This window comes from Monodelphis domestica, chromosome 1 (genome assembly GCF_027887165.1).
Source record: "Monodelphis domestica isolate mMonDom1 chromosome 1, mMonDom1.pri, whole genome shotgun sequence".
Classification (NCBI taxonomy): Eukaryota; Metazoa; Chordata; class Mammalia; order Didelphimorphia; family Didelphidae; genus Monodelphis; species Monodelphis domestica.
The window spans coordinates 112,444,118-112,469,148 of NC_077227.1; the positions used below are offsets into that span (position 1 = coordinate 112,444,118).

Sequence of the window (25,031 nt, forward strand, 5' to 3'; positions counted from 1 at the left end):
AGGAAAGAAAATGGAGGCATTGATTATAGATAACTATACCCAAAGAGTTTCGCCATGAAAAGGAAGAAGCATATAGGATAATAGCTAGCAGGTATGGATGGGTCAAGTGAGGCTTTTTGAGGTTGGAAAAGATATGGTTGTGTTTGTAGATAGTCGAGAATCAAACAGTAGAGAGGGAGAAATTGAAGATAAATGAGAGTGTGGATAATAGAAGGAGCAATTTGCCTGGGGAGACAGTTTGGAATGGGATCAATCACTCATGCAGGGATAGGGATTTGCTTTGGCAGAAAAAAGGACCACCTCTTCATATGAGTCATGGGTGAAAGAGGAGATGGGAGTAGAAAGCATCTTAGTGGTATGGGATGAGAAGCAGGAAAGAAGAGGGAGCTCTCTACAAATGTCCCAGATTTTTCAGTAAAATATGAGGCAAAATTCCCAGCTAACAGAATAGGGGAAGGAGGATCCTTGAACGGTTTAAAGAGAGATGGAAACATTTGGAAAAACTGCGGTGGTGAGCAGAATAGTGAATCAATTAGGGAAGTGTAAAAAGTTTGCCTTGCTGTAATAAGGGCACAGTTGAGATTATATAACATACATTTATAACATATTCATTCAGCTAGGTTCCATGATATTTTCCAGCTTCATTCAGAAACAGCTGAATAGGAATGAAAGCAATACATGGTGGGAGTAATCCAAGACTGAGGCTTGGCAGGGCAAGTGCAGCAATAGGATGAAGAGACAAGAGACTGGAGAAGAAGGGGAAGTATAGAGTTGAACTGGTTCACCAAAGAATAAAGATGGGGAAGGAGGAGAGTGTGAAGAACTGAGTGGTTGAGGCATTGAAGGCTCAAGTGATGATGAAGAATAAGGTTTAGTGAATGAAAGGCAAAGAGAGAGGTATAGTGACAATAGATTTTGACCAGATAAAAGAATTTCAGAGTTCATGATCATGGATGTGGAACACTTGTGGGTGATGATCAAGGGAGTGACCATCTCATTGGGTAACCAGTGAGGTTAAAGTGGTAAGTCCTTGGAAGTAAGTTGAGAAATTGAGAGGATAAAGTGTTTGAGGGAGATTCAATAGGTATTTGAAGTTACTTAGTATGAGGACATCTGTTGGAGAGGAGAGAAAGATTGTGAGCCAGGCACTGAACTTATTTAAAAATGATGGCATGATAACATGACAGCAAAGGAAAGTAATAAATGTTGGAGGAGGTGTGGCAAAATTGGGACATTAATGCATTGCTGGTGGAGTTGTGAATTAATCCAATCATTCTGGATGGCAATTTGGAACTATGCCCAAAGGGTGATAAAAGAATGTCTGCCTTTTGATCCAGCCACAGCACTGCTGAGTTTGTACCCCAAAGAGAAAATAAAGAAAAAGACTTGTCCAAGAATATTCATAGCTGCACTCTTTGTGGTGTCCAAAAATTGGAAAACGAGGGGATGCCCTTCAATTGGGGAATGGCTGAGCAAATTGTGGTATATGTTGGTGATGGAATACTATTGTGCTCAAAGGAATAATAAAGTGGAGGAATTCCATGGAAACTGGAATATCCTGTAGGAATTGATGCAGAGTGAAAGGAGCAGAACCAGGAAAACATTGTACACAGAGACTGATACACTGTGGTACAATTGAATGTAATGGACTTCTCCATTAGTGGCAATGCAGTGATCCAGGACAATTCTGAGGGACTTATGAGAAAGAACACTATCCACATTCAGAGGAAGAACTGTGGGAGTAGAAACACCAAAGAAAAACAACTGCCTGATCACATGAGTCAATGGGGATAAGATTGGGGATGTAGACTCTTAAGTGATCACCCTAATGCAAATATTAATAATATGGAAATGGATCTTGATTAACGACACATATGAAACCCAGTGGAATGGCTCATTGGCTATGGGATGGGGGTGGGAGGAGGGGAGGGAAAGAACATGAATCATATAACCATGGAAAAATATTCTAAATCAATTAATTAAATAAAAATTTTCAAATAAAAAAGAAAAAGAAAGAAACAAGTTCTTTCTAGCTTTCATTAAAAAAAAAAAGGATGGCTCTTTAAGACCAGTTAGACAGCAGCCATCAGAAACTTGATTGGATAAAAAATATGAATTGAGGGACCCCCAAAAAAAGAGAGGTTACTGAGTGATGATAGTAGAGGGCCTTTGTTTTCACTATTTTTATTTTTTTTATTTTGGATACAAATGAAGTATACAGATTATACACTCATTTAATCCTCATTCTTACTCTGTGACTAGAAGATACCTCCCCACCCACCTTCCTTTTCTGGTCATGTATTAAGTTCTCTGATGAAATTATTCACATTTTTCATTTCTCACCTGACTGCACTATTCTAGTATTTTTTCCAACTTTTCTACTGTGCCCCAAGAAGCTCATTATTGGAAAAAACTCTTCATCATACAAGATTTCAACAGCCTTGGGACTCTTGGCACTGACCCTCTTTTTGGAGGATGAGACCCTGAACTCTAAATCTTCCATTTAAGGAGGGCGCTCAGCTCAGACATCTCATTTCTCACCTGGCTGTATTGATCTGGATCTTCTGACTTTTTTCATTATGAGCTCATGTCATGTACCCTTCTCTCCACAAGAAAGTGAGCCTTCATTTCAGGAAAAAAGAAACAAACTTGAAGTCAGTTTCTCATTGGCAGTCCAGCTTTGTGCTCTTATTCCTGGTCAAATGTAGGATAAAGTCATTGTCCAAATGTAGTGTTCTGTACTGTCTCTTTGGGCTGTCCATTAGAATGCCTGCAAAATCCGCTTTCTTCATTCTCTTCCTTCACAGATGTTTCCTGTATGCATAATTATGCCAAATTCTTTTGAGTGATTATGGATCTCATTTAGGTGTCTTCACAGTATTCCAGGGCTTGATGAAATTAGTACAGGATCACATGTAAGGAAGAATATAGAGGAAATCCCTTTTCCATTTGGGCTACAGGCTTAATGTCCTCTTAAGACAGTGGCGACAAATACCTTTGAGGAGCAGAGAGGCAAATTCCATATGTCACTTGATAGTAATAATCAGAATTCTCAGAGTTAATGACTATTGTTACATCTTTCAGGAAATCTTTACAGTCTTGGCATAGTTATACTAGACATCTAGTTAAAGGAGAGTTTTTAGGGAAACATTTTTATCTGCCCAAGAAAATGCCTTTTTATAGTCAACAATTAAGCACCGTGGAATCTTTTCATTCTCTGTACACTTTAGTCTGTTGGGTGACTAAAGATGTGACTTATAGAGTTTACCTTATGAAATCCTGCCTTTTCCCTTCATACTCATTCATTTAGGATAACCTTGATGAATATGTAGATTATTCTGATAAAGATTTCATAGAAAAGTAAGCACAAGGTTTCCTCTCTTCAAATTCTATCATCATTAGGAGTTACACAGCAAGCCTAATTAGACAAAGCCTGGGACTGATTCTCTAATTCTGGTTTGTCTTAATGATCTTGAAATAAGAATAGAAAGGGAAGGAAAGAGAAATGTCTTAGAGGGGAAGAGAAAGGAAGGTTAGGGGAAATCATTTCACCTAATTGAGTGGGCAAGTAGAAGTTTCTACAAACAAGGAGAAAGGAGAAGGGAGAGTGACTGACACTTGTACATTACTCTTATCTGAACCAGTTAATGGAAGGAAGAGTACACACACACACACACACACACACACACACACAATTAGATACAGAAATATGCTTCACTCAATGGGGAAATTGGAAAAGAGAGTGAGAAGTCTTTGAATAAAGTTGATTTCGTTTTTCAAGTATTGAATTTTTATAGAATTTCATTGCTTCCTAATTTTCTAAAATAAGTGTTGACATGGGTTACCTATGATCTTCTTGATGATCTTTTTTTTGTAAATGCTTTCCATGAATGCTGCAATAGGAGATAATCAGGCATCCCACAAAATGATAGTTGTAATTTCCTTTGAATACACACAAAAAAATCTTAACTCATTTTATTTTTCTTTCTATGAAGAACTGTGATCAAGCCTTTTTATTTGCAACTTCATTTTAACTTCTGGTTTCATTTATAATGAGACTATTGAGATTCATAGGATTCAGTCTGGTCACTTATAGGTCTCATAGAGTATTAACAGTTATTTTCATGTGTAGAATCTAAAAATTATGTGATTGTTAGAACCCTGTGACTCCTTTTTGCCATTATTTCTCTATCACTGCCAAAGCAGTAGGAGCACCAGAAAGGATTATTTCATTGATTTAGAGCTATCAGGGATATTAAGAGGCCATCTGAAACAAACCCTCTTATTTTATAGATACAGAAACTGAGGCCCAGTGAGATCATATGAGTAGGCAAATAACTGGCAAAATAGATAGTTAATGGGAATTGGAAAGGTCCGAGTTAAAAAATTCTGCCTCTTACACTTACTAGCTGTTTGCAAATCAATTATCCTTGTTCAGACTGTTGCCTTATCCAAAAACTGAGAATTCTAAAAATAATGCCTATCTCACAGGTGTGTTATAAGGATCAAGTGAGATAACACATGTACCGTAAATATTTGTCATCTAAAGTCATATGGATAGAAAAGCTGAGTTTTAAACCTACTCCAAATCCAGTACCCTTTCCATTACACCACAGTGTCTCCCCTTTCATGGCCAGCCTCCAGGCGAGGAGCTTTTTTAACTAGATTGGTCCTTAAAAAGTGAATAATCTATTGCCTGAACTATACTGAAGGCCAGCATACTAGAACCTGCCATTTTGCTATCTGGTTCCAATACCCCAGACAACTCTCAGTTACTCCATGCCAGAGTCTGACACTGGAGTGTAAGACTTTATAGGTAACCAATGCATATGGTAATGTTCTTTTTGAAGTCATTTAACTGCTCATTCTTTTATTTTAATATAATTGGTCTCAATTAAAAACCTTCCTATTGGCAAATATCCTAGAAAAATCTTTTTCAGGAACAATTTTATTATCAGACTAAAATTGCTTCCATGTCAATTAACACCTGAAAGTAAAATATTTACTCCTGAAGACATGCCATTTTGAGAGGACAGCTTAGGTTGCCTTTTTAGGGCTAAATTTAAGAAGACTTAATCCTTTAGTTTTGTTGTTTTAGAGTGGGTTTGATTTTCAGGTCAAGAATACTGCTATATTTTAGCAAGATAACTTGATAGCATTATAAATTAAATCTTTTAAAATAATACTCCTATTTAGGTCCCAGCATATTCTCAAAGTTGCTATGTTCTGTATTATCATATAGGCCAGGGCTTTCAGCCTTTCAAGTATGAGAGCCCTTTTTAACATTAAAAAAATTCAGAAATCATGCTATGATAGCAGTTACATTATTAGTATCCATTTTTATTGACGAAATAGGTAGTGAGCAAGGCATAGTAGCACAAGCTTGTGTAGACCCTTCTCTTGGGGAAGTGAATCCACTCAAGCTTGAGCTGGAGATTCTGACCTGCAGCCAGGCTAGAGGCAAATGACTGACCATAGCACTATTAGAGTGAATCTCCAGGATCAGGAGGCCAGAGAGAGAGAGAGAGGAGAGAGGGAGGGAAGCACAAAAATCTAATAGGAACTCAGTAGGGCTTGTAAATGAACTTGTATTTTATCTACATAGCTTTGAAAATACTAATCCATAGATATATAACACAACATTCTGTCTTTGGAGGCCTGTTTGCCCATTTCTGGTTTGCAGAACCCTATTAATAGCCAGCTTCAGGGGTACCCAAGTATCCAGAGTTCACAGATTTGTAATCTTTGGGCTGTATCTAAGAAATCAGAGGGCCTTAGTCTCTTTCGATCAGAAAACATCTCAGAAAGTGGCATTCATTAAAACTATTCTATATTGTGTTAAAAATTAGATAACTCAACCAGCAGAACAGAATCAAGTCAATTCAATTACTATGGCTTCTAAAGGTGACAAATAAGACTTACCATAATACCGTTTAAGAAATCACTACTTTATTAAATGTGTTGGGACAACTTTGAATAACAGTTTGGGGAAGAAATAACTTAAATCCATACTTTGTTGAAATTGATGTTAATGTGAATATTCTTTTCAATGTTGCCTATTTTGACTCCACATCTTGTTAAAAACTATTTCATGACCCCTGTGACTCCTTCTTCTGGAATCTAGGGAAAAGAAGATGCTGGTATGGAATGACCAGGTACAGTAAAAAGAATTTTCCCACAAGGAACAGGTTTTTCCAGCTTCGAGGCCCAATTCTCTCTCCCCTTTGCCCTGCTTCCTTGCCTACCTATTATAAGTAAAACATAAGTAAACACACAAGGAAGTAGAAGTTACCGCAGTCCACCAAGCAAATGAGGGCATATAATTTTGCTTTCTAAGGGACTAAGTGAATGAATATTTTAGATTGGTTTGAAAAAGGAATCTAAGAAATAACATCTTGACAAGTAGGGAGAGATGAAGAGTGATTTTTATTTTTTAAACATTGATTCAGCAATATTATTTAAGTGACAAACTGTGTATCATTCAACTCCTTGCTCTATGGGCTTTCTTGACTGTCTGAACTCTTATCTTTTCTTAGTCCTAAATTCAGCTCCTATTCCACTGTTTTGTTTCAATTTATCAAGTTAAGTGTTCATTACATGCTTACTTATGACAAGGCAATGTGCTGTGTGCTGAGGATACAAAGAAAGATGAAAGTAGGCCTTCTTCTCAAGGAGCTCATGGTGTAATGGAGAAAACATCATTCAAAAAGCGATGTATAAACTCTCTTTCGCTTTCTCTGTCTATCTGTCTCCCCCATATATATGGTGGTTGGGTGGGTCAGTATAAATTTGGAACAGTCTTAGAGGAAAGGCACTCATATTAGGGAAGACCAGAAAAGGCTTCTTACAGAAGGTGGGACTTTAGCCAAGAGTCAATGGAAGGTAGGGAAGTGAGGAGGGAAAGAGTTTCAGACATGGGAGATAGCCAGTGATAATGTTTAGGTAGAGAGATGGAGTATGATGTACAAAGAACAACTAGGAGGCTGGTGTCTCTGGACCACAGAGTTTTTGGAGGAGAGTAAGATTGGAAAGGTAGGAAGGAGCCAGCTTATAGTGGGCTTTAAAAGCCAAACAAGATTTTATATTTTAATCTGGATGTGTCCATCAGACATGCCAGATTATCTGGAGAGGGATATGCCCTGTCTTAAAAAAAAATGACCTTTATTAAAAACAGTTTTATTGATGCCCTTTGTTTTTACATCACAGCCATTTCTGGAAATATGTGCACACTTGACAAGCTGTCAAAGTCTAACCTTCCCATGTAGTAAAGGAAAAACAATTGAGCAAAAACAACCAGTACAGTGACCACATCTGACAGTGATTGTAATGCTCTGATGTGGCCCCCTGCCATGTGGGGATGTAACAGTGGTTGGCATAAACTGTTACAGATAAAAGAGAGGATGGCATAAATTGTGACCGCGAAAATATGGTTTTCAAATAAAAAATATAGTGGTTGCCAGGGAAAAATTTCCAAATATTAAATATACCCAAGTCAGCTGGGTTTTTATGGAGATTTTAATTAATACAAATTAAGGAATTAATGAAAGGGAGAGAGAGAGTAAGAGGAAATAATGAGAAAAGATCTAGGCCAGCCTAGGCTTTTAAGCCTTAAGAGAGATATCAGTCAGTCTTTTATCCACTCACCACAAGATTTGTCCCAAGCAAGATTCTAGTGTTCAGAGAGACCCACCAGTTCAGCTCCTGAGCTCCACTTCAGCTTCCAAGGCTGAATTCCTCCTGAACTCCCTGAACTGGTTCAGACAGCTCCTTTTAAAGAGAATTTTCTCCTATGTCACCTCCCCTAAGTTCTCATATCTACCAATCACAGTAGACGTTTTCCAAAGGACAGACCATTCTTAATTCACACCTTCTTTAGTTCTCAACTTCTCTGGGTAGACTAAAACTTCTGAGTAAGTTCACACCTCTTTGCCCCTTGCAAGTTTGTAAGTTGCCTGGCCTTTATAGGTACTTAGCACCTTTTTGTATTAGATCTAAAATAGACTTAGCTTAAGGCTTTTGCCTCACTATAAGTATGAGTTAAGTACTTTTTTCATTGTTCAGTAAAGAGTTTACAACTTTATCTTCCCCTAAAGTATGCTTAAGTATGGGTGGAGTAATGTTAGAGTTCTCACATTCCTGACTAAGTCCCTTCATTGTTTAAAATGGGGAATGGTCTTAACCAAGTGTTCTGAAGTAGGGTCTGAGAATTTTTAAGATTCACAGGGAGGAGGAGAAAGGTTCCAAACACATCTTAATGCTTATCTCCTTCTCCAGGACTGCTCTTGCTCTTACCCTGTTACTCTCCTTTAAAATGTCCATTCATACTACTTTTGCTTATCCTTGGGTGGCTATAAATTGGTGAAACGTGTTAATATGTGTGAACAATGATCTGCCTTCCTGCCTTATATCCACGTGGAACCCGTATGTCCATCTCTGCCTCAAGATTTTGATAGTCCCCAGCAGAGGGCTTCCCTCCTTCCCCCTGGCATCAGACATTCAGTATGGTCCCTCCTCCTTTCCCAATAACAAAAACTCTCTGTGCTTTGTCACTTGCAAAGGCTCAAAGAGTAGTCACTGCCCAAGGAAGGCAAACATCTCATGCTGCCACCAGGAAATGAACAGCGGCTGAGCTGGGCTGCCGCAGTGTGTCCCTGTGAGCAGAGCTGCTAATGGTTCACCATTTCCTGCCCTCTCCACCCTTCATCCAGACCATTCAATGTGACAGGAGCCAGACTGCAGTTGTTTCTTGTGTCCTGTGCTCACAAAACACCCTTTTCTCAGTAAGAAATCTGTAGTAGCTTAACCAGTATAGTTCATAAGGCACCCCAGCTTTATTATTTATGTCCTCATTTCTGTCTGGGAGAGCATGAGCCATGACCCTGGTGCAGCAGATACCAGGGACAGCCTCATGTATCCCAGTGCTGACCCACAGGGGAAGAGAGCCAAGACCAAACGCTAAGGCTGCAGCTGCCCTGGGCCTTCCACACATTCTCAATGCATGCATTCTTCCCACCAAATGTGATCCAGTTTGATCTAAGACACCCCAGCTTCCTGTCCCTTATCTGGCTCCCTTTACAACCCTGCACGAAGCACTGGGACAATCACCGGCCTTTGGATTCAGTTGTTTTCCTACGGCTGGCCATTCCTTCCCCTTCCTGACTCAGCCAAGCCTGTTGTGCTTTTACATAAGGATACTAAAAGAGCAGAGCTTTAGACCCATGACTGTGAACTCTAAATATGGTACTTTTTCTCATAATACCACATTAGACAACAAATGTTTATTTTTATAATTTAATTTTCTTAATGATCAAATATCAATTTTCTCTTCTTCCTACTCCCATAGTGTGATGGTGTTTGGGAGAAAGAGAGAAAAAACTATTGTAACAAATATTTATAGTCAAATAAAACAAATTTCCACATTTGCCATGTCTAAAAATAAGAGATTTGATTCTTCATTCTGAATCTATTGCCTCTGTTAGGAGTTGAGTGGTTTGATTTCTTGTTAGACCTCTGAAATTATGGTTGATCATTGCTTAATACTTAAACCTTTCAAAGTTTTATTTTTTTAAATAGTGTAGTTATTGTTATTTAATATCATAAATTGTTCTCCAGGTTCTGTTCAGTTCATTCTGTTCATACAGGTTCTCCCAGGTTTCTCTGGAACTGTCCCTTTTGCTATTTCTTTGCTATTTGCACAGCTGTTATATGCCAAAATTAGTTCAGTCATTCCCCAACTGATGGATGCCCTCTTAGTTTCCCCTATTTTGTTATCAAGTGTATATTAAAACACTGTTGGTAAGTTACAGTGCCATTAGCTTGAAATGAGTAACATGAATTATAATTGAAAACATATCTATGAATGTTAGCCAAGAAGAGGAAGATTTGGATATGTTTACATTGTTTATAGTTTAATATTTAATATATAGGACACACTTCTTTTTCACGTATAACATCTCAGTGTTATACAAGTAACATTTCACAAGTTACATGTCCTTGTAACTGGTTTTGACTGACCAACTATTATTTCTGAACACTGGAATCTTACCACCAGTATACACAACATGGGAGTAAGGTAACAAAAGGTTATATACTTAAAATATATATGTATATAAACAAATAACATAGTTAAAATAGAAGTGCAAAGAGAGCATTAAGAAAAAGAAGAAAACAGAAAATAATATCATACCATCTTCATCATCATAGCCTTCTCCCAACATACAGATTTCAATATGAATCTAGTACCTTTTTTTTCCTTTCTTTCCCTTTAAAAAAAACCCTTATTTTCTCTCTTAGAATTGATATTAAGTATTGGTTCCAGTGCAAAATAGCTGTAAAGACAAGGCCCTGTGGGTCAAGTAACTTGCCCAGGATCACATAGCTTGGAATTGTTTGAGTTCAGATTAGAACCCAGGACCTCCTGTCTCAGGCCTGGCTCCTCATCCACTTAGCTACCTAGTCACCCCCCAATACTGTTTCATTCTCCTTGTATTTTAAGTAAAATATGAGAGGATTTCCCTTCCTGCAGTTTCTGTGCCTTGTAATTAACCTTTTGTCTCCCCAAATGAGAAGTCACTCATAAGAGGTGGTTGGGAACTTTGGGTTATGTTGAGCTTTCCAGAAAATATTGACAGTCATGGGAACCTTGGCTGCAGTCCCGTGGCTGGTTCCCACATCCCTTTCTCGGCCCTCCTCTTACAGCCCCTTCATTTGGGGGTATCTGTACTGGAGTTGAGGCCCTCATCACCTCTTGCCTAGGTCACTGGCTTCCCAGCTGGTATGCCCGCCTCAGATGACTTCTCATTTCTTTCCTTCCTCCCTTGCTGCCAGATTGTTCTTAATTAGAGATGTGTCTGGACCAACTCCAGCGGCTTCCTATTGTTGCCAGGATAATCTGTAAACTCCTCTTTTAGGGATTTGAAGCCCCTTATGGACTGGTCCCAAGCTAGCTTCCCCTCCCCAGCAATGTCTTCTAGAGAAACTGGCCATTTCTCTGTTTCTCCTACACACCCCTCCATCACTCTGCACGATGCCTTTGCACTGTCTGTCTTCTGTTATTGGAACTCCCTTCCCCCCTCAGTCTCTTGGAGTTCCTTGTTTCTTTCAAGAGTAATCAAGCATGACTTTCTACATGAAATATTTCCTGATTCCCCCAAGTTCTGCTGCCTTTCTCTCTAAAGTTGTCTTGAGCTTCTTTAGTATTCTGAATTTGCCTAGAGGTACATTTATTGCTGTCATCTCTGATCCCCCACTCACCAAGATTGACTGAAGGTCCCTTGTGAGCAGGGACTGTCACTCTTGCCTCTGTGACACCAGCGCAGCTCCTGGCACATAGCAGGTACCAGGCTTTAGTAAATGCTTACTGACTGGTTGATTGATATGCTCTGACTTTCCTCCCCTTTAATAAGGAGCTCAAGGGTAACATGGTCAGATCTGTGCCTTAGAAAAATCGCCTTGGCCACAGTGTGGAGGATGCATGCCCACCCAGGGTGGTCACAGGCAATAATCTAAATACGTAGCGCATGTGAATGTCATGCAAGCAAGCGCGAGCATACATACATGCAGAACATAGCATATGGAGCAATAGCTCAGAAACCAATTATATTAAGTACAAAAATCGCATACATACATGCCATATGATTTCTCATAAAAAGAGTGTCATAGTACTTGATATTTATTATAAATATTTATGTGTTCATTTACATTTAATATAAATATTTAAAATAAATATAAGTGTATTTATATTCCATATGCAAGTATCCCTTTCACATTATGAGGATTAGGGACAGGGCCCCATCTTGATCTGGAAACTCTGTGTTTAATTATTTGGCCTTCCCTTTGTATCAGAGAGCAAGTCTGAATTTTTTCTTCTTTTTGTTTTATGGGGTGTTTACTGTGTATATTATAGTATTAAAAGATAAAAATATGTTGATATTATATATATTTTATGCATTTTAAACTTTTTCTATGTTATCTGCTGGCTTTTGAGTGTTATCTGCAGTTTCCACAAAACTCCCCCAAATTTTTCATTTAATTTCTTATGCCAACCTGCAATATATCAAAACTGCAAAGGGGAAAGTCGAAATATGGAAGGAATACCTGTACTTTATCTCTTCTTGTTGTCTCTCTCATTTGATTGTAAGCTTCTGAGTGTAAGGAGTGTTTCTTTTTTTTTGCATCTTCAGTCCCTTTCATAGTCTCTGACATTTATTAAGTGGATGTTTATTATCTTTTTTTTTTACTATCATTTATTGCTTAATTGATAGTAACCCAACACTTAGATTGTGTCCAGAAACATAATATGTGCGTACATCTGAAGAGAACATATAGCATAGCTTACATAAAATAGTGAAAAAGCATGATGTAACATACCCCTAGGTCATATATAACATGACATCATGTGTTACAGATATATACAAAGTCCATACATGTTCCATAAATAGATATCCTCTGGCTATGTGTGTGACTTCCTTTCTCATTACTCTCGAAGTATTGTAAATTTACTGGGAACTGGCTGGATAACACCATTACTTTTGTAGTTACCTGTGGTCAATTATTGGTCCCAGGCCTCAGTTTGCCAATGGTCCAGACTGACCTTGTTAAGCCTCCACAGCTAGAGGGGAAGGAAGGAGTACCTTCTGGATTCAGCCTCCCTGGCCCTCTGTCTGGGTAGAGATCCCCCTGGACTGAGGTCACTGAATCTGATTTCCCTGGCCCTCTGGATGCAGTTTCTTCTCTATCTCAATCTTCTCTCCTTGAGCCCACGTGGAGCTATAATAGTGTATCCTTACTTGTCAGTGTTCCTCTTGGCTGGGCCTTGTGTCCTACTCGCTCTTACCTCCTGCATCCAACAGCTGTCAACTCCATTCATTTCTTCCTTTGTGGCACCAGGCCTTCATCATCCCAGTCCTGGCTTATTTCAGTAACTTGCTGGCTGGTCTCCTTGCCTCAAGTCTCCTCATCCTCCTCTACTTACCTAGGAAATGGATCTTCCAAAGCTTAGGTCGGCCCATCCCCTCTGTGCCCCCATTAATGAATTCTAGTGGCTCCCTTGTCCCTCCAGAAGGAAATATGAAATTCTCTGTTTAGTCTTTAAGTCCTTCATAATCTGACCCCATCCGTCACCTCACTTCCCTCCATGTACTCTATGATCCAGCAGCACTAGTCCCCATGCTTTTTTCCAACATGGCACTCCATTTCTTGGCTCCAAGCATTTTCACCGTTCCCTATGCCTGGAATTCTTTCCATCCTTATGTCCACTTCCTGGCTTCCTGGCTTCCTTCAAGTCTTAACCAAAGTTCCACCTTCTACAGGAAGTCTTTCCCAATCCTCCTGAACCCGAGTGCCCCTGATTTGTCCTGTAAACAAAATCTCCATTGACCATAGCTGTCTGCAGGCTCTCTGAGAGGAACGGCCACCTCCTCAAAAGAATCTTGAACTTGGTGTCAGTGTGTCAAAGGCTGTAGGAGCCTGTGTTACCAATGGAGGCCCCAAGGCTCCTTTTTATCCTGGTCCCTGGTGCAAAGACATCCCTCTTTGGGGCTGGTTGCTTAAGAGTTACAATCTTATCTTATTAGCTAGCTAGGAATGCCAGTTTACAAACCCAGTTATCCTAGTGTTTCAGTCCTATCTATCTGCATATTCTGTAGCCTTTTCTGGGTTAGCTTATCTGCACTAGTCTTGGAGGCCGTTTTAAGGCCTTGGGGCTTGGGATGGCCCCAACTTCTTCCTACCTCAATTCTATTTTGTATCTTAGTGAGAGGAGTCCACCATCTTAAAGGGTCCTGCTCCTCACATCTCTCTTCTATTACATTGTGCATTCCTTGTTTTTTTTCTTTTTGTTTGATTTCCTTTGTATTCCCTGAACTTAATGTCTTACTCCTAGTAGGGGCTTAACAAATACTTGCTCACTGGACTAATTGGTTGCCTTTGCAATCCTATTTGTTTTATTTTATGCTTTTAAAAACATTATTCCTCTGGCCTCAAACACCTAGCTGTGTGACCCTGGGACAGACAAGTCACTTAACCTTCTTTGCCTAGTTCTTACCTTTCTTCTGCCTAGGAACCCATACACAGTATTGATTCTAAGACGAAAGGTAAGGGTTTTAAAAAAACATATTAAACAAAAAAATCCATTACAAATTTTTTTTATTATTATAAGAAAGGAATTGATGCCAAAGGGGTCTATAATATTACTCGAAAAGTTAGAACCCCTGCTTCCAAGGGCGTGCCATTACAATGCTTAAACTATTAACAGTGCTTAAACTAAAACTGCCCCCAGCTCAATGTTAATTGTGAGAATCTAGCCTCACCTCAAGATTTGTAGAAATCTTTGGCTGCATCTAGTGACCCTTGGATGGCCAGAAAAGATATAAGCACTTTATATGTAATAAAGTTCTTTTGTTAGCTCAAGAAAGTACTTGTTACTAGTTTTAAAAAAGGAAATTGACCTCTTAGCTTTAGAGTGATAGACTTTTCCAAACAGTAGAAATCACTATAGTTTGAAGAATATTAGTACTGAATTTTTGATCAAGTCCATGTGATTTTGTTTCATCAGGTTTCGTATCTTTTAAGAATTTTTCTCATTCCCCTATAATGTATTTCTCTCCTTTACAAACTCTCTGGCTAAACTCTACTACTGCTTTGTTTTTTCCCTAGAACTGCACATTCCTTCTGACTTTTTATTTTGCCTCAGTAATTCCCAATGCCAAAATGCATTCTCTCCTCATCTCTTCTCAAAATTTTCAAAGGCTGGTTTCTGGGGTTGTCTCCTCTAGGAAGTCCTCCTGATCTTAACAGTTGTTAATTAATGCTCTTGCCCTTTCTCTTCTTGAATACATGAATATTGTGCTCTCTCCAAAAGAATATAAGTCCCTTGGATTGGAAATGATTTCATTTTTGCTTTGAATCTTGATTTCTTAATGTCAACCTGGAAGAAATTCAGAGCTACCAAAGCAGTTATAATCACTAGCCTTTAATTGGGATAAGGAGATCAGAATTGAGAAAAACCACACAGAATCTTCGCCCTGGCATATAATCCTAGGAAGATAACAAGAACCTCAGGCCTGGGACTTCCACTGAACTTCAGAAAAGAGGGTGATTAAATGCATTTTAGGAAAAGGGGAGAGTGACTTAAGCTCAGTGACTTAAGAGTTCAGTGAAACGTGGGAAAAGATGCAGTAGACAGAGTCTAAGGTATCTGGGAGTGACTTAGATTCAATAATCAGAGGCAAGGGTGATTGGAAAGAGACAACGTTTTTATAGTCTTCTTTGAACTCAGTCCCTGGGAAAGTTAGCAATTTATAGTTAATTCAGTCATTGTCTATCTTTTTTTTTTAAACCCTTACCTTCTGTCTTGGAGTCAATACTGTGTATTGGTTCCAAGGCAGAAGAGTGGTAAGGGCTAGGCAATGGGGGTCAAGTGACTTGCCCAGGGTCACACAGCTGGGAAGTGTCTGAGGCTAGATTTGAACCTAGGACCTCCCATCTCTAGGGCTAGCTCTCAATTCACTGAGCTACCCAGCTGCCCCCCATTGTCTATCTTTTGAGTACTTTTGGGACAAGAGTCTTGAAGGAGTCCATTTGGAGATTCCTTGAAGACCATGTGGTTATTTTGGACAACCTTAAACAGTCAGCTCTTAAGTGTTCATTGAGTTAAACCTGGTTGGAGACCTCGTTTTCTCCAGTGCTTTTTTTTTTAACCATTATGGCAAGTATTTTTTTCTCTTAGACAAAGAAAATGAAACCATGAAAAGTTTAGTGGATTTCCTTCAGTCAGACAACAAATCAGAAATAGAATAAATGATTCATAGTCATCTCTACCCCCCCCCAAAAAAAAAAAACAAATCAGTAATCAGATAATTGCGTGAGGTTTTTTGGCTTGGGATTTGATTTTTTCCCCCCTTGAACGTGGCGAAAATTATGTTGTTTTGTCTTTTTTTCTTATTGTTATAGCTAAATTTTCCTCCAGTGTGTCTGGTGGACAGAGTTTAACCTCACTACTTAGGAAATTGCAAGAAACCACAGAAAAGAAAACCAAGTTGGAAATTGGAGATATCATTCGAATGAGAGGATACATCCGTGTCTACAGAGAGCAACGAGAGATCCATGCCACCACTTACTGTAAGCAGTGCCTATTTTGGCTAAACCAGAAGTTTTTAAAAAATCTTCTTTTAGGAAAAAAAATCTTGCAATTTTAACTGACAATTTGATTTACTTAAAATTTCTAGAAGGATATTATTTATTAATTTTATTTTTAAGGATGATATAATAGACAGATAGGAAATTGCATTTTTCTTGTATTTTGGTGATACTATTGAGGTTGGAAGCTTGAAAGAAATAACCACTTACTCAGAAGAATCTTGAACTTAGCCTTAATGTGGCAATGGGTTCCCTTTGAGCCAATATTACAAGCAGGTATGAAGTAAGGGAGCAGGCAGGCTCCTTTTATCCTTGTCCCTAACCACCCTTGTTCACTGTCAGCCAGTTACTAGAGTTATAGTCCTAATCAGAATGTGCAGTTTACAGTGCCTCATTACCCTGATTATTCAAATGACTTTTAACTAATCAAATGTGAAAGCAACTTCCAACTCTTACTCTTTGTCATACTGAGGTTTCTGGGAGACGGGGCTTATGTGATAGAAAGGCTCCCTGACTCTATCTCAGCGATTCATTGAGAGGAGTCCACCCTCTTACTGAACTTCATCTTTCACAGAGCTCAACCTGTGAATTCATCCTCATAGAGAATTCTCAATGTGGAAATTCCCTCCACCAGTGTAGATTTGTAACCTCTTATCAGCTTTCCTGGGGTCCTGAGAGATTGAGAACCTTGCCCATGATCCCGCAGCTAGTTTGGGTCCGAGGCAAGAGCTGAATGTAGGCCTTTCTGACTCCAGGGCCAACCCTCTAGTCTTGGTGCTTGGCTTTGGTCATGCATAAAATATAACTATTAAAATGCTTTGAGATTTGGATTTGAGGATCTCTTAGATATTGCCTTTGCATTCATAGACAGTAGTAAAATTAAGTCAGCCTTGCTGTTTACTATTAACTCTGTTCGTTTAGAAAGAAAATAGTCAATCAGAAGCATGGTAGCTCAAAAGTATATGTGGGAAGGAAAGCTAGGCAGCACAGAGGATAGAGAGCCAGTAATGGAGTCAAATCTGGAAGACACATCTTAGTTTTGTGACCCTGGGCAAATCATTTAACCCCATCTGCCTAGCCCTTGTCCCTCTTCTGTCTTAGAATCGATACTAAAGCAAAAAGTAAGGGTTAAAAAAAAAGATTACATGTGGACAATCTTTGCATTGTTCTAGTAGTTATTCCTTTGGAAATCTCAAGGTGAAAAATCACTTTTTGAAGGACAAAGTGGTGTATGCCTATAGTCCCTCCTACTGGGGAGGCCTCTTGAGGTCAGGAGTTCTGAGCTGCAGTGGGTTAAGGCGATGAGGTATCTTCCCTAAGTCTTGCATTTACAGAATGAGCTCCCAGGAGAAGGATATCTCCAGGTTGTATAAAGAGGAGGAACCTGGCCTAGGCTGGAAATGGAACAAGATGAAGCTCTTGTGCCAGTCTGTGAGAACAAGCCTTTAAATAACCCCTGTAATTCCAGCTTAGGCAAGTTGGAAAGACCAGTGGAAGGAAAGAAGGAGAAAGAGGAGGAAAAGGTAGAAGGGAAGAAAACTCTGCTCACTAGGGTTTGACAATCATATTCTTCCCCATTCCAGAACATTCCCCTGGTAGGCAGTTAGGTAATAGAGGAGTCGTATTCCCTCTTGGAAAGCACTTGGGAACCATTTAGTATACCTCAGCATTAATGATCCCCTAGTGTGATCCACTGGGAGAGATGCTAAGGGCCTCATTTATTGTTGTACCAAGTAGTGCCTTTGCCATGGGCAGAGAACAGGCTTCTGAGTAACTGCTGTGGCATTTTTCCATCTCCTGATAGATAAAGTGGATGATCCCGTGTGGAATGTTCAGATCGCAAGAATGTTGGAGCTTCCCGATATATATAGAAAAGTTTATGATCAACCTTTCCCAAAGAATACAGTAGTGAAAGGAAAGACAGTAAGGTAAGTTGTTGCTAGTCATTATTTAAAATGTACATAGCAATATTAGTTCAACTTTGTAATTATAGACTTGACATCAGAGAAGAGTTGAGAAAATGTACTTTCCACCTCTTAAGAGGGGAGGGGCCATGGAGTGGAATAGCATATATGCTGTCAGACATGATGAATGGAAGAATTGTTTTTACTGAATTGTTTACTTCCCATCTATTTTAAAATCTTTCTTAAAAAGAATGACTCCCACCCTGGGTAGGGAAGCAACAAGGGATATATGCAAAAATAAAGGGGGTATGGAAACAAGAGATGTCCGTTATAATAAGGTTTTAAAAACTATATTCATTAGTACCTAGAAGAATTAGTCCTAAGGTGTGTTTTTTTTTTGGCTTTGGAACTGTGGAAATTTAAAACCCCTTTTTGGCACCCCAAGACAACCTTTTGGTTTTAAAGCAAAGGATCCTACTTCTGAACCTCTGATCCTATGTTTCTGAGGCGAAGGGTGGGAGACAAGGTATTGGTGGCCTGCTGTCCTTTTAAGGAGATTTGTGGCATCTGGATGACCTACCTCTTATCTGGACTAAAGACTCCCAATCAGAGGGGCTCAGGAAAGGGACTTCAAGAGGAACATAAACTGGAGTAGGGGAAGGAAGGAGATCTTTTTAGCTTCAGAACCAAGGATGGTTTCAGAACTAAGGGTTAGCAAGTCGAGGTCTGGCTGTGGGCTGGTTGGGGGGAGGCAGGGAGCAGTTGGGGGAGCCCTGGCTTGCACCCAGTCTGGCTCAGAGCTGGTGCCATTGGGGACTCTGCTGGGGGCTCACTACAGCTCTAAATCTGTGATAATATGAAGGAGTTCCTGTCCTCAAGGGTAAAGGCACAATGCAGCACCTTTCTGTTGGGGGAACAGCATGTAAACATATAAATACAATTAATTGGTCAGGGAAACGTGAGCAGCCTGGGAGAAGAGGAAAGGCATTATCTAGTGTAGGAGGACTTCTTTCAGCTGCTTTTTTTGTGGAGGAGAGGAGAGGTAAAGCACTTCCAACATTGGAAACTATCTGTGTAAGGGTGTGGAGATGCAGTATATAGCATTGTATGCCCCAAAGAGCCACAAGGCCTGGTTGACTGGACCTTGGGTTGGGGAGCACCACGTCATCAACCAGGATAAGTTGGAGCTGAGTTTTGAAGGGTTTCAAATGACAAACAAAAGAATTTGTATTTAGTCTTAGAGATAATTGGCATTTATTTAAAGAACAGAGGAGTGTTAGGGCCAGGCTAGTGCTTAGAAACATAGCTTTGGAGCCTATGTGGAAGATGGATTAGAGAAAGAGACCAGTTAGGAGGAGGCTACTGTCATTGTCCTGTTGAGAGGTGATGCTGGCCTGAATAAAGGCAATGGCCATGTAAATGGAGAGCAGGCAGATGTGAGAGGTGGTGTGGAATCCAGGCTAGGCATTTAATTGGCTGTGTAGGGAGAGAGAGAGTGAAGAGTTGGGATTGACCCTCAGATAATGAACCTTAGCAATTAGAAAGTGTGTGCAATTAGAAATTAGAAGCAATTAGAAACTGTGACAGACATAGGGGTAAGTTTTGGAGAAAAGCTATTTTAGACTTGTTAGTTTTGAGGTGCCTGCTGAATATATTCAGTTTGAATTTCCAATAGGCATGTGTGATGCAGGTCTAGACCTTAGAAGGAAGGATAAAATTGCCTAAAAAAGAGAAGAGAGCACAGGACAAAGTATTTGAACACATCCACTCTTCAGGCCTATGACCCAAAGAGACTAAGGAGCTGCAGTCAGGCAGGTAGAAGAAAAACCCAAAGAGAACAGGGTCATGAAAACTCAGATAAAAGAGATAATGTAGGAAGAAAAAGTGGTCAGCTGTTTTAAGTAGTTTAAAGAATGTAGGAAAGATCAGGAATGAGAAAGGCCTTTGGTTTGGCAATTTAGAGGTTATCAATAACTGGAGAATATCCATAAGTGATGAAGTAAGGAGCTAGATTTTGAGAGGTTGAGAAATGTAAGAAAGGAGGAAGTTGAAGCAAAGGATACAGACAGAAAGCTTTTCTTAGGAGTTTGGGTGTTTGTTTTTGGCCACTCACTGTACTTCATCCCCATGTAGATTGCTTCTGTGGAAAGAATGTTACAGCTCAAGTGATGATTATGTTAATTTCATAATAGAAATTATTAACCTTCTTATACAATTTCTCTACTGGCTTGAATACTTATTTTTACATTACATATTCATTTTATTATTACTAATAAAGACATAAAAGTACATAAAGCATATATGTACACACATAGCACACATAAACACAGACATACACATATATGTATTTGGGGGCCTCTATTTGTGATTTCCTTGGTGCTTTTGGTAGTACCTCCATCAGTAGATTCCCTCTATCAATTCAAATCAGTAACTGTTCTGAAATGTATAATCTTAGAGAGTTGCCTAGAACAATAGTGTCAGACCAATAGAAAAGGAGGCCATCATCCATACATGAAGATCCCTAAGGGCCACATATTATCCTACTTTTAAAATGCAATATTATCTATATTATTGTGCTTTTTATTATTTTGTTAAATATATCTCCCAGTTAAATTTTAATCTGGTTCTGACAGCCCTATGAAGTCTAGGGGGCCACTGGCTTGCATGTTGACACCTCTGGCCTAGAGCACTGAGGGGTCAAGTGATTTGCCCAGGTCCCCCTGGTGCTGTGTGTCAAAGGCTGAATGCAGCTGCCTCTTTCCACTGTGCCATGTTGCTCTTGCACAGTCTGTAACATCTTGTCTGTCTCCTCAAGTCCTCTGGAGTCAACTTGCTCAGGGTCACATGGCCAGGATGTCAGAGGTAGGACTTGAACTCAGATTTTCCAGACTCTGAAACCAGCTTTCTAACTACTATACCACACTGCTTCCTGATACTTAAAATAAGGGAAATCAAGACAAATCATTTTACACATGAATCGTTAAATTGTAAGTTTTAGAGCCAATATTGAGCTTTCAAGAAAGGAAATACTTTTGTCAGGGTAGCTTCAAGATTGTTTCAAGAACTTGTCCCTGATTTTTAGATCTTGAATAGAATCCCTTACTTTTCAATTGCTCATTTTTATAGTTAAAGCTATTGCATATTATTTTAAAGTACTGTGTTTTCATTTATTTTTTATAAAAACCCTTACTTTCCACCTTGGAATCAATACTAAGCATTGGTTCCAAAATAAAGGAGTGGTAAGGGCTAGGAAATTGGGTTTAAGTGACTTGCCCAGAGTCACACAACTAGGAAGAATCTGAGGCCAGAATTGAACCCAGGACCCCTCATCTCTAGTCCTGGCTTTCTATCCACTGAACCATCCACATGTTTCCATTTACTATTATTTTAAAACCATATACATATAAGTAATGCCGATATATTCTATAGGAAAAAAACTAGCAAAATTGTCTTAGATTCTCTTGGTGTTTTCCTGAGATTTTCTAAAACTCATTCTCTCTTTGCAGCAATCCAGGTACCCTGGACCCTTCTAGTCAAACAAGTTTGCTGAGTGAAAAAATCCAAGACTTCCTTGTTGAGAACAAAGTGCAAACCTTTTACCAACAAGAGCTGGAAGCTGTGGAGTCTTTGATGGCTCTGGTCACTCAGCCTGTTGTTGACAGTTCCTGCTCTGAACAGGTGAGTACTTCCTAAAGAATTCCGGCAACCTTACCCACAAACTAGTGATGTGTGTGTGTGTGTGTGTGTGTGTGTCTGTGTGTCTCTGTGTGTCTGTGTCTGTGTCTGTGTGTGTCTGTGTGTCTGTGTCTATATGTGTGTGTCTGTGTGGCAGTGCTCCTGCAGGGATTGGGCTCACTCACCAAAATGCAAGGAGGGAGGAGAACCAGCTCGATGCTGTTGTGGGGCCTCTTGGTGCCTCAGCAAAGTCTGAGATGAGGACCAACCAGTTTTTCGCCTGACTCCAGTTGGCTTATTCTGTGTGGGCAGGGAGAAAAGCTAACGATTTTCTAAGGTGCCTGCTATTAAAGTAATTAGATGCCCATTGAAATAGACTCTTAATCCCAGTGGATTCCAAGTAAGGCAAAATGGAAGAGAGTGTAGTTATCAGTCTGATAGTAATAATAACATCTTAGACTTTTATGTGGTACTTTGCAATTTACAGACTACTTTCCTCATCACAAACCTATGATATACTTTGATGGATCTCTTAATTTAATTAGTGTGGCTACTCCCTGCACTAGTACTGCCTTCCTTCCCTCCTGGCCCTGGTCTTGATTTTCTGGACTTCAAAGTCATGTCTCCCTCCCCTTAAAAGTCCCCCTTTACTGCCTTTATTGCTCTTTTCTGTGTCATCTTTCCTCATTTGAATGTCAGTTCCTTGAGGGCAGGGATTCTCTTTCTTTTTGCTTGTATTTGTACCCCAGTACTATTTTTCTGGTTGTACATCTTAAATAACCCTAATGTTGCTTCTCCCATACAATTCTGCCTGGTGTGTTGCAGCCTGCTCACTCTGAGCCCTCTGTGTCCCCTACCTCACAGTAACACTATGAGGTATAGGGAATACAGGTTAACTTCATTTTACAGATGAGGAAACTGAGGTTCAGAGAATCTCTGCTAGAAAACTACTTGGGTCTAAAGTTAATTGCTATGTCCCTCTAATGGGGGTTTTCCCCTTTTCTCTTGGATCAGGTTAGTTGGTACCCCTAGTCTGGCACTTGTTACATATTTCTTCCCTTCTTGCTTTCTATGTTCTGGCCAAACTAGATTGTTGGCTGTTCCCTAAGTCCTGCATTCAGACTCCTGCCTCCGTGATTCGGTACAGCTATCTCAGATGCCTGGCACACATGCCTTCCTCACTGCTACTTCTGGACAGTACACAGTCTCTTCCTTGGTTCAAGTTTGGTCTTGTGCTACTTCCTAAGGGGCGCCTATCTTTCTTGATTCCCCCAGTAGTTAATGGGGGAATCTCTCTCCCATCTCAAATTGTTGCGCGGACACGCGCACGCATAGGGGGATGTTCAGGTGGGTGTGTGTCTGTTTACAAACTAGAACTCTTAGTACTATAGCAGTTCCTTGAGTTGGGACCGGTTTTTCATTTCATTTGTTTCCCCGTGCCCCATGTGCCTCACATGCAGTAGGTACTTGCTAAATTAATTTTCTGTGGATGATTAGATTGTACATATCCAACTCCTGCCTTCAAATAGAGCCTCATATCTGCTGCAGGATTTTTCCATTGTACAAGGTTTTCTTTAATTTCCTTTGGTCTGTAAGAGGAATTCTATTTTTCTTGCCATTTGTAGAATTTTTGTTTGTTTTCAGCACTTCTTTGGGATTTTTTAGAGGGATGGAGAAGTGCTAGCTCCCTGGTGCCTTCTCATCCTGTCATCCTGGAAGCCTCAGAATACTGAACAGCTCTGAATTAAATCATTACAAGGAGGCTTGATTGACTTCCCAGACCTTTTGGTGCCTAGAACAGAAGATGGAACACTTGAAAAGTGAATTTTTGTAGCCAGAAGGGGAATATGAAGACCATATCCTCCAGGTGAAATCAGCTTTTTTCTGAGAGCTACAATCAGGCTTCATTTTTATGTTTTGAAGCCAAGAGGACTCTTCTCCCACAGGATCTGTAGGGAGATCTGAATTGATGTCTTTAAAGCTATACTGTGCCCTGTGTCTGGCCATTGCAGTGTGTTCTAGTGGAAATTTGGTGTTCAAAGTAGATCTTCTTTGTCTTTAGAAAACATTTTTCAATCATTCGTGAATTGTCCCCTCATATTACTGCAATTAGGGAGACCAATGTGATTAAATTCTGCTTGGTGAGTCCCTGAAAAATAAAGTCACTGGTTGGTGGTGAAATCTAATGTAACCCTAGATCTCCCCCTCTTTTATGGCACAAATGGGAGCTTTCCACAAAGACTTAGTGACAGCCTGGAGTTAAGAGGCAAAAGAAGGAGGAGAGCCTCATTCCTCATAGACTCACTGTAAATAGCACATCTCACAAAGTGGTTGTTTCTTGTTTTCATTTTAAAATAATATACATTTTTAAAGTTTAATACCAACCACAAATATAATCAACTGAATTTGCTTAGTTGGGTATTCACATTTTAATTAGTTTTAAGAATCATTCTTTGCCATGTAGAAGAATATCCAATTGATTTGAGGATGAGAACTTTTAATGTTTGGGGTACTGGACTCAGTTGCTGAACTGGACTAATGGGCACAGAGCAAGGGTTGTCCCCCTCATGCAATGGCAGCTTTTTCTTGTAGGATTGTTTTCTGAGACTCACACCTCATCCACTGGCCTTTCTCTTCTTGTCCAGGACAGGAATGCTGCTGTTGTGCTCACTGGAAAGCTCCCGATGCTTTGGACCCTGGGCTGTTTATAATCAGGACAGACAAATATGTGTTTAGGTCATGCAAGGCTAGGTTGGAGAGGAAACACTGTTAATGTTTATAAAAATCTTTTCTGTCAGGGCCCTGTGTGCGTGGTTCAAATTGTTTTTTAAAAAATTTCTTTCTGGAGACAGCTAGGTAGCACAATAGAGTGCCAGGCCTGGAATCAAGAAACTTAACCTTGGACACTGCCTAGCTGTGTGACTCTGGGCAAATCACTTAATCCCAACTGCTTAATCCTTACCACTTTTCTGCCTTAGAGTTGACACTTAGTATCAGAAGGTCGGGGTATAGATATATTTATATTTATATACTTAGGAATCATGGCTTCTATACTGTCTGTAATAGTAGTAATATTATTAGTAATATTACATTAATTGATATTAATAATTAATAAGGTCCTTTAAAGCCCACAAAGCACTTAACGTCAGTATTACACTTAATCATTACTCCTATTTTGCAGATGAAGACGCTAAGACCCAAACAGGTTAATTTGACCACCCATGGTCCTTTAGCTATTAAATGACAGAGGCAGAATTTGAATCTAGGATTTCCTGACTCCAGTCCTGTACTCAGTAGGCCACATTGCCTGGTGTA

General features: G+C 39.7%; 1 protein-coding gene across 17 annotated transcripts in view; it reads left to right on the forward strand.

Moving 5' to 3' along the window:
- The window catches only part of STN1 (STN1 subunit of CST complex), a 60,732-nt gene that overhangs the window by 12,205 nt on the left and 23,496 nt on the right, over positions 1–25,031 (forward strand). For all 17 annotated transcript variants that reach the window (XR_008913389.1, XR_460414.2, XR_008913388.1 and 14 more), the window contains exons 5-7: positions 15,952–16,119; positions 17,942–18,065; positions 21,548–21,719. Coding sequence is in view for 13 of the 17 variants with exons in the window: in XM_056804439.1 (XP_056660417.1) it covers positions 15,952–16,119; positions 17,942–18,065; positions 21,548–21,719 (464 nt within the window). In the remaining 4 variants the exon portion in view is untranslated. The remainder of the gene's footprint in view (positions 1–15,951; positions 16,120–17,941; positions 18,066–21,547; positions 21,720–25,031) is intronic.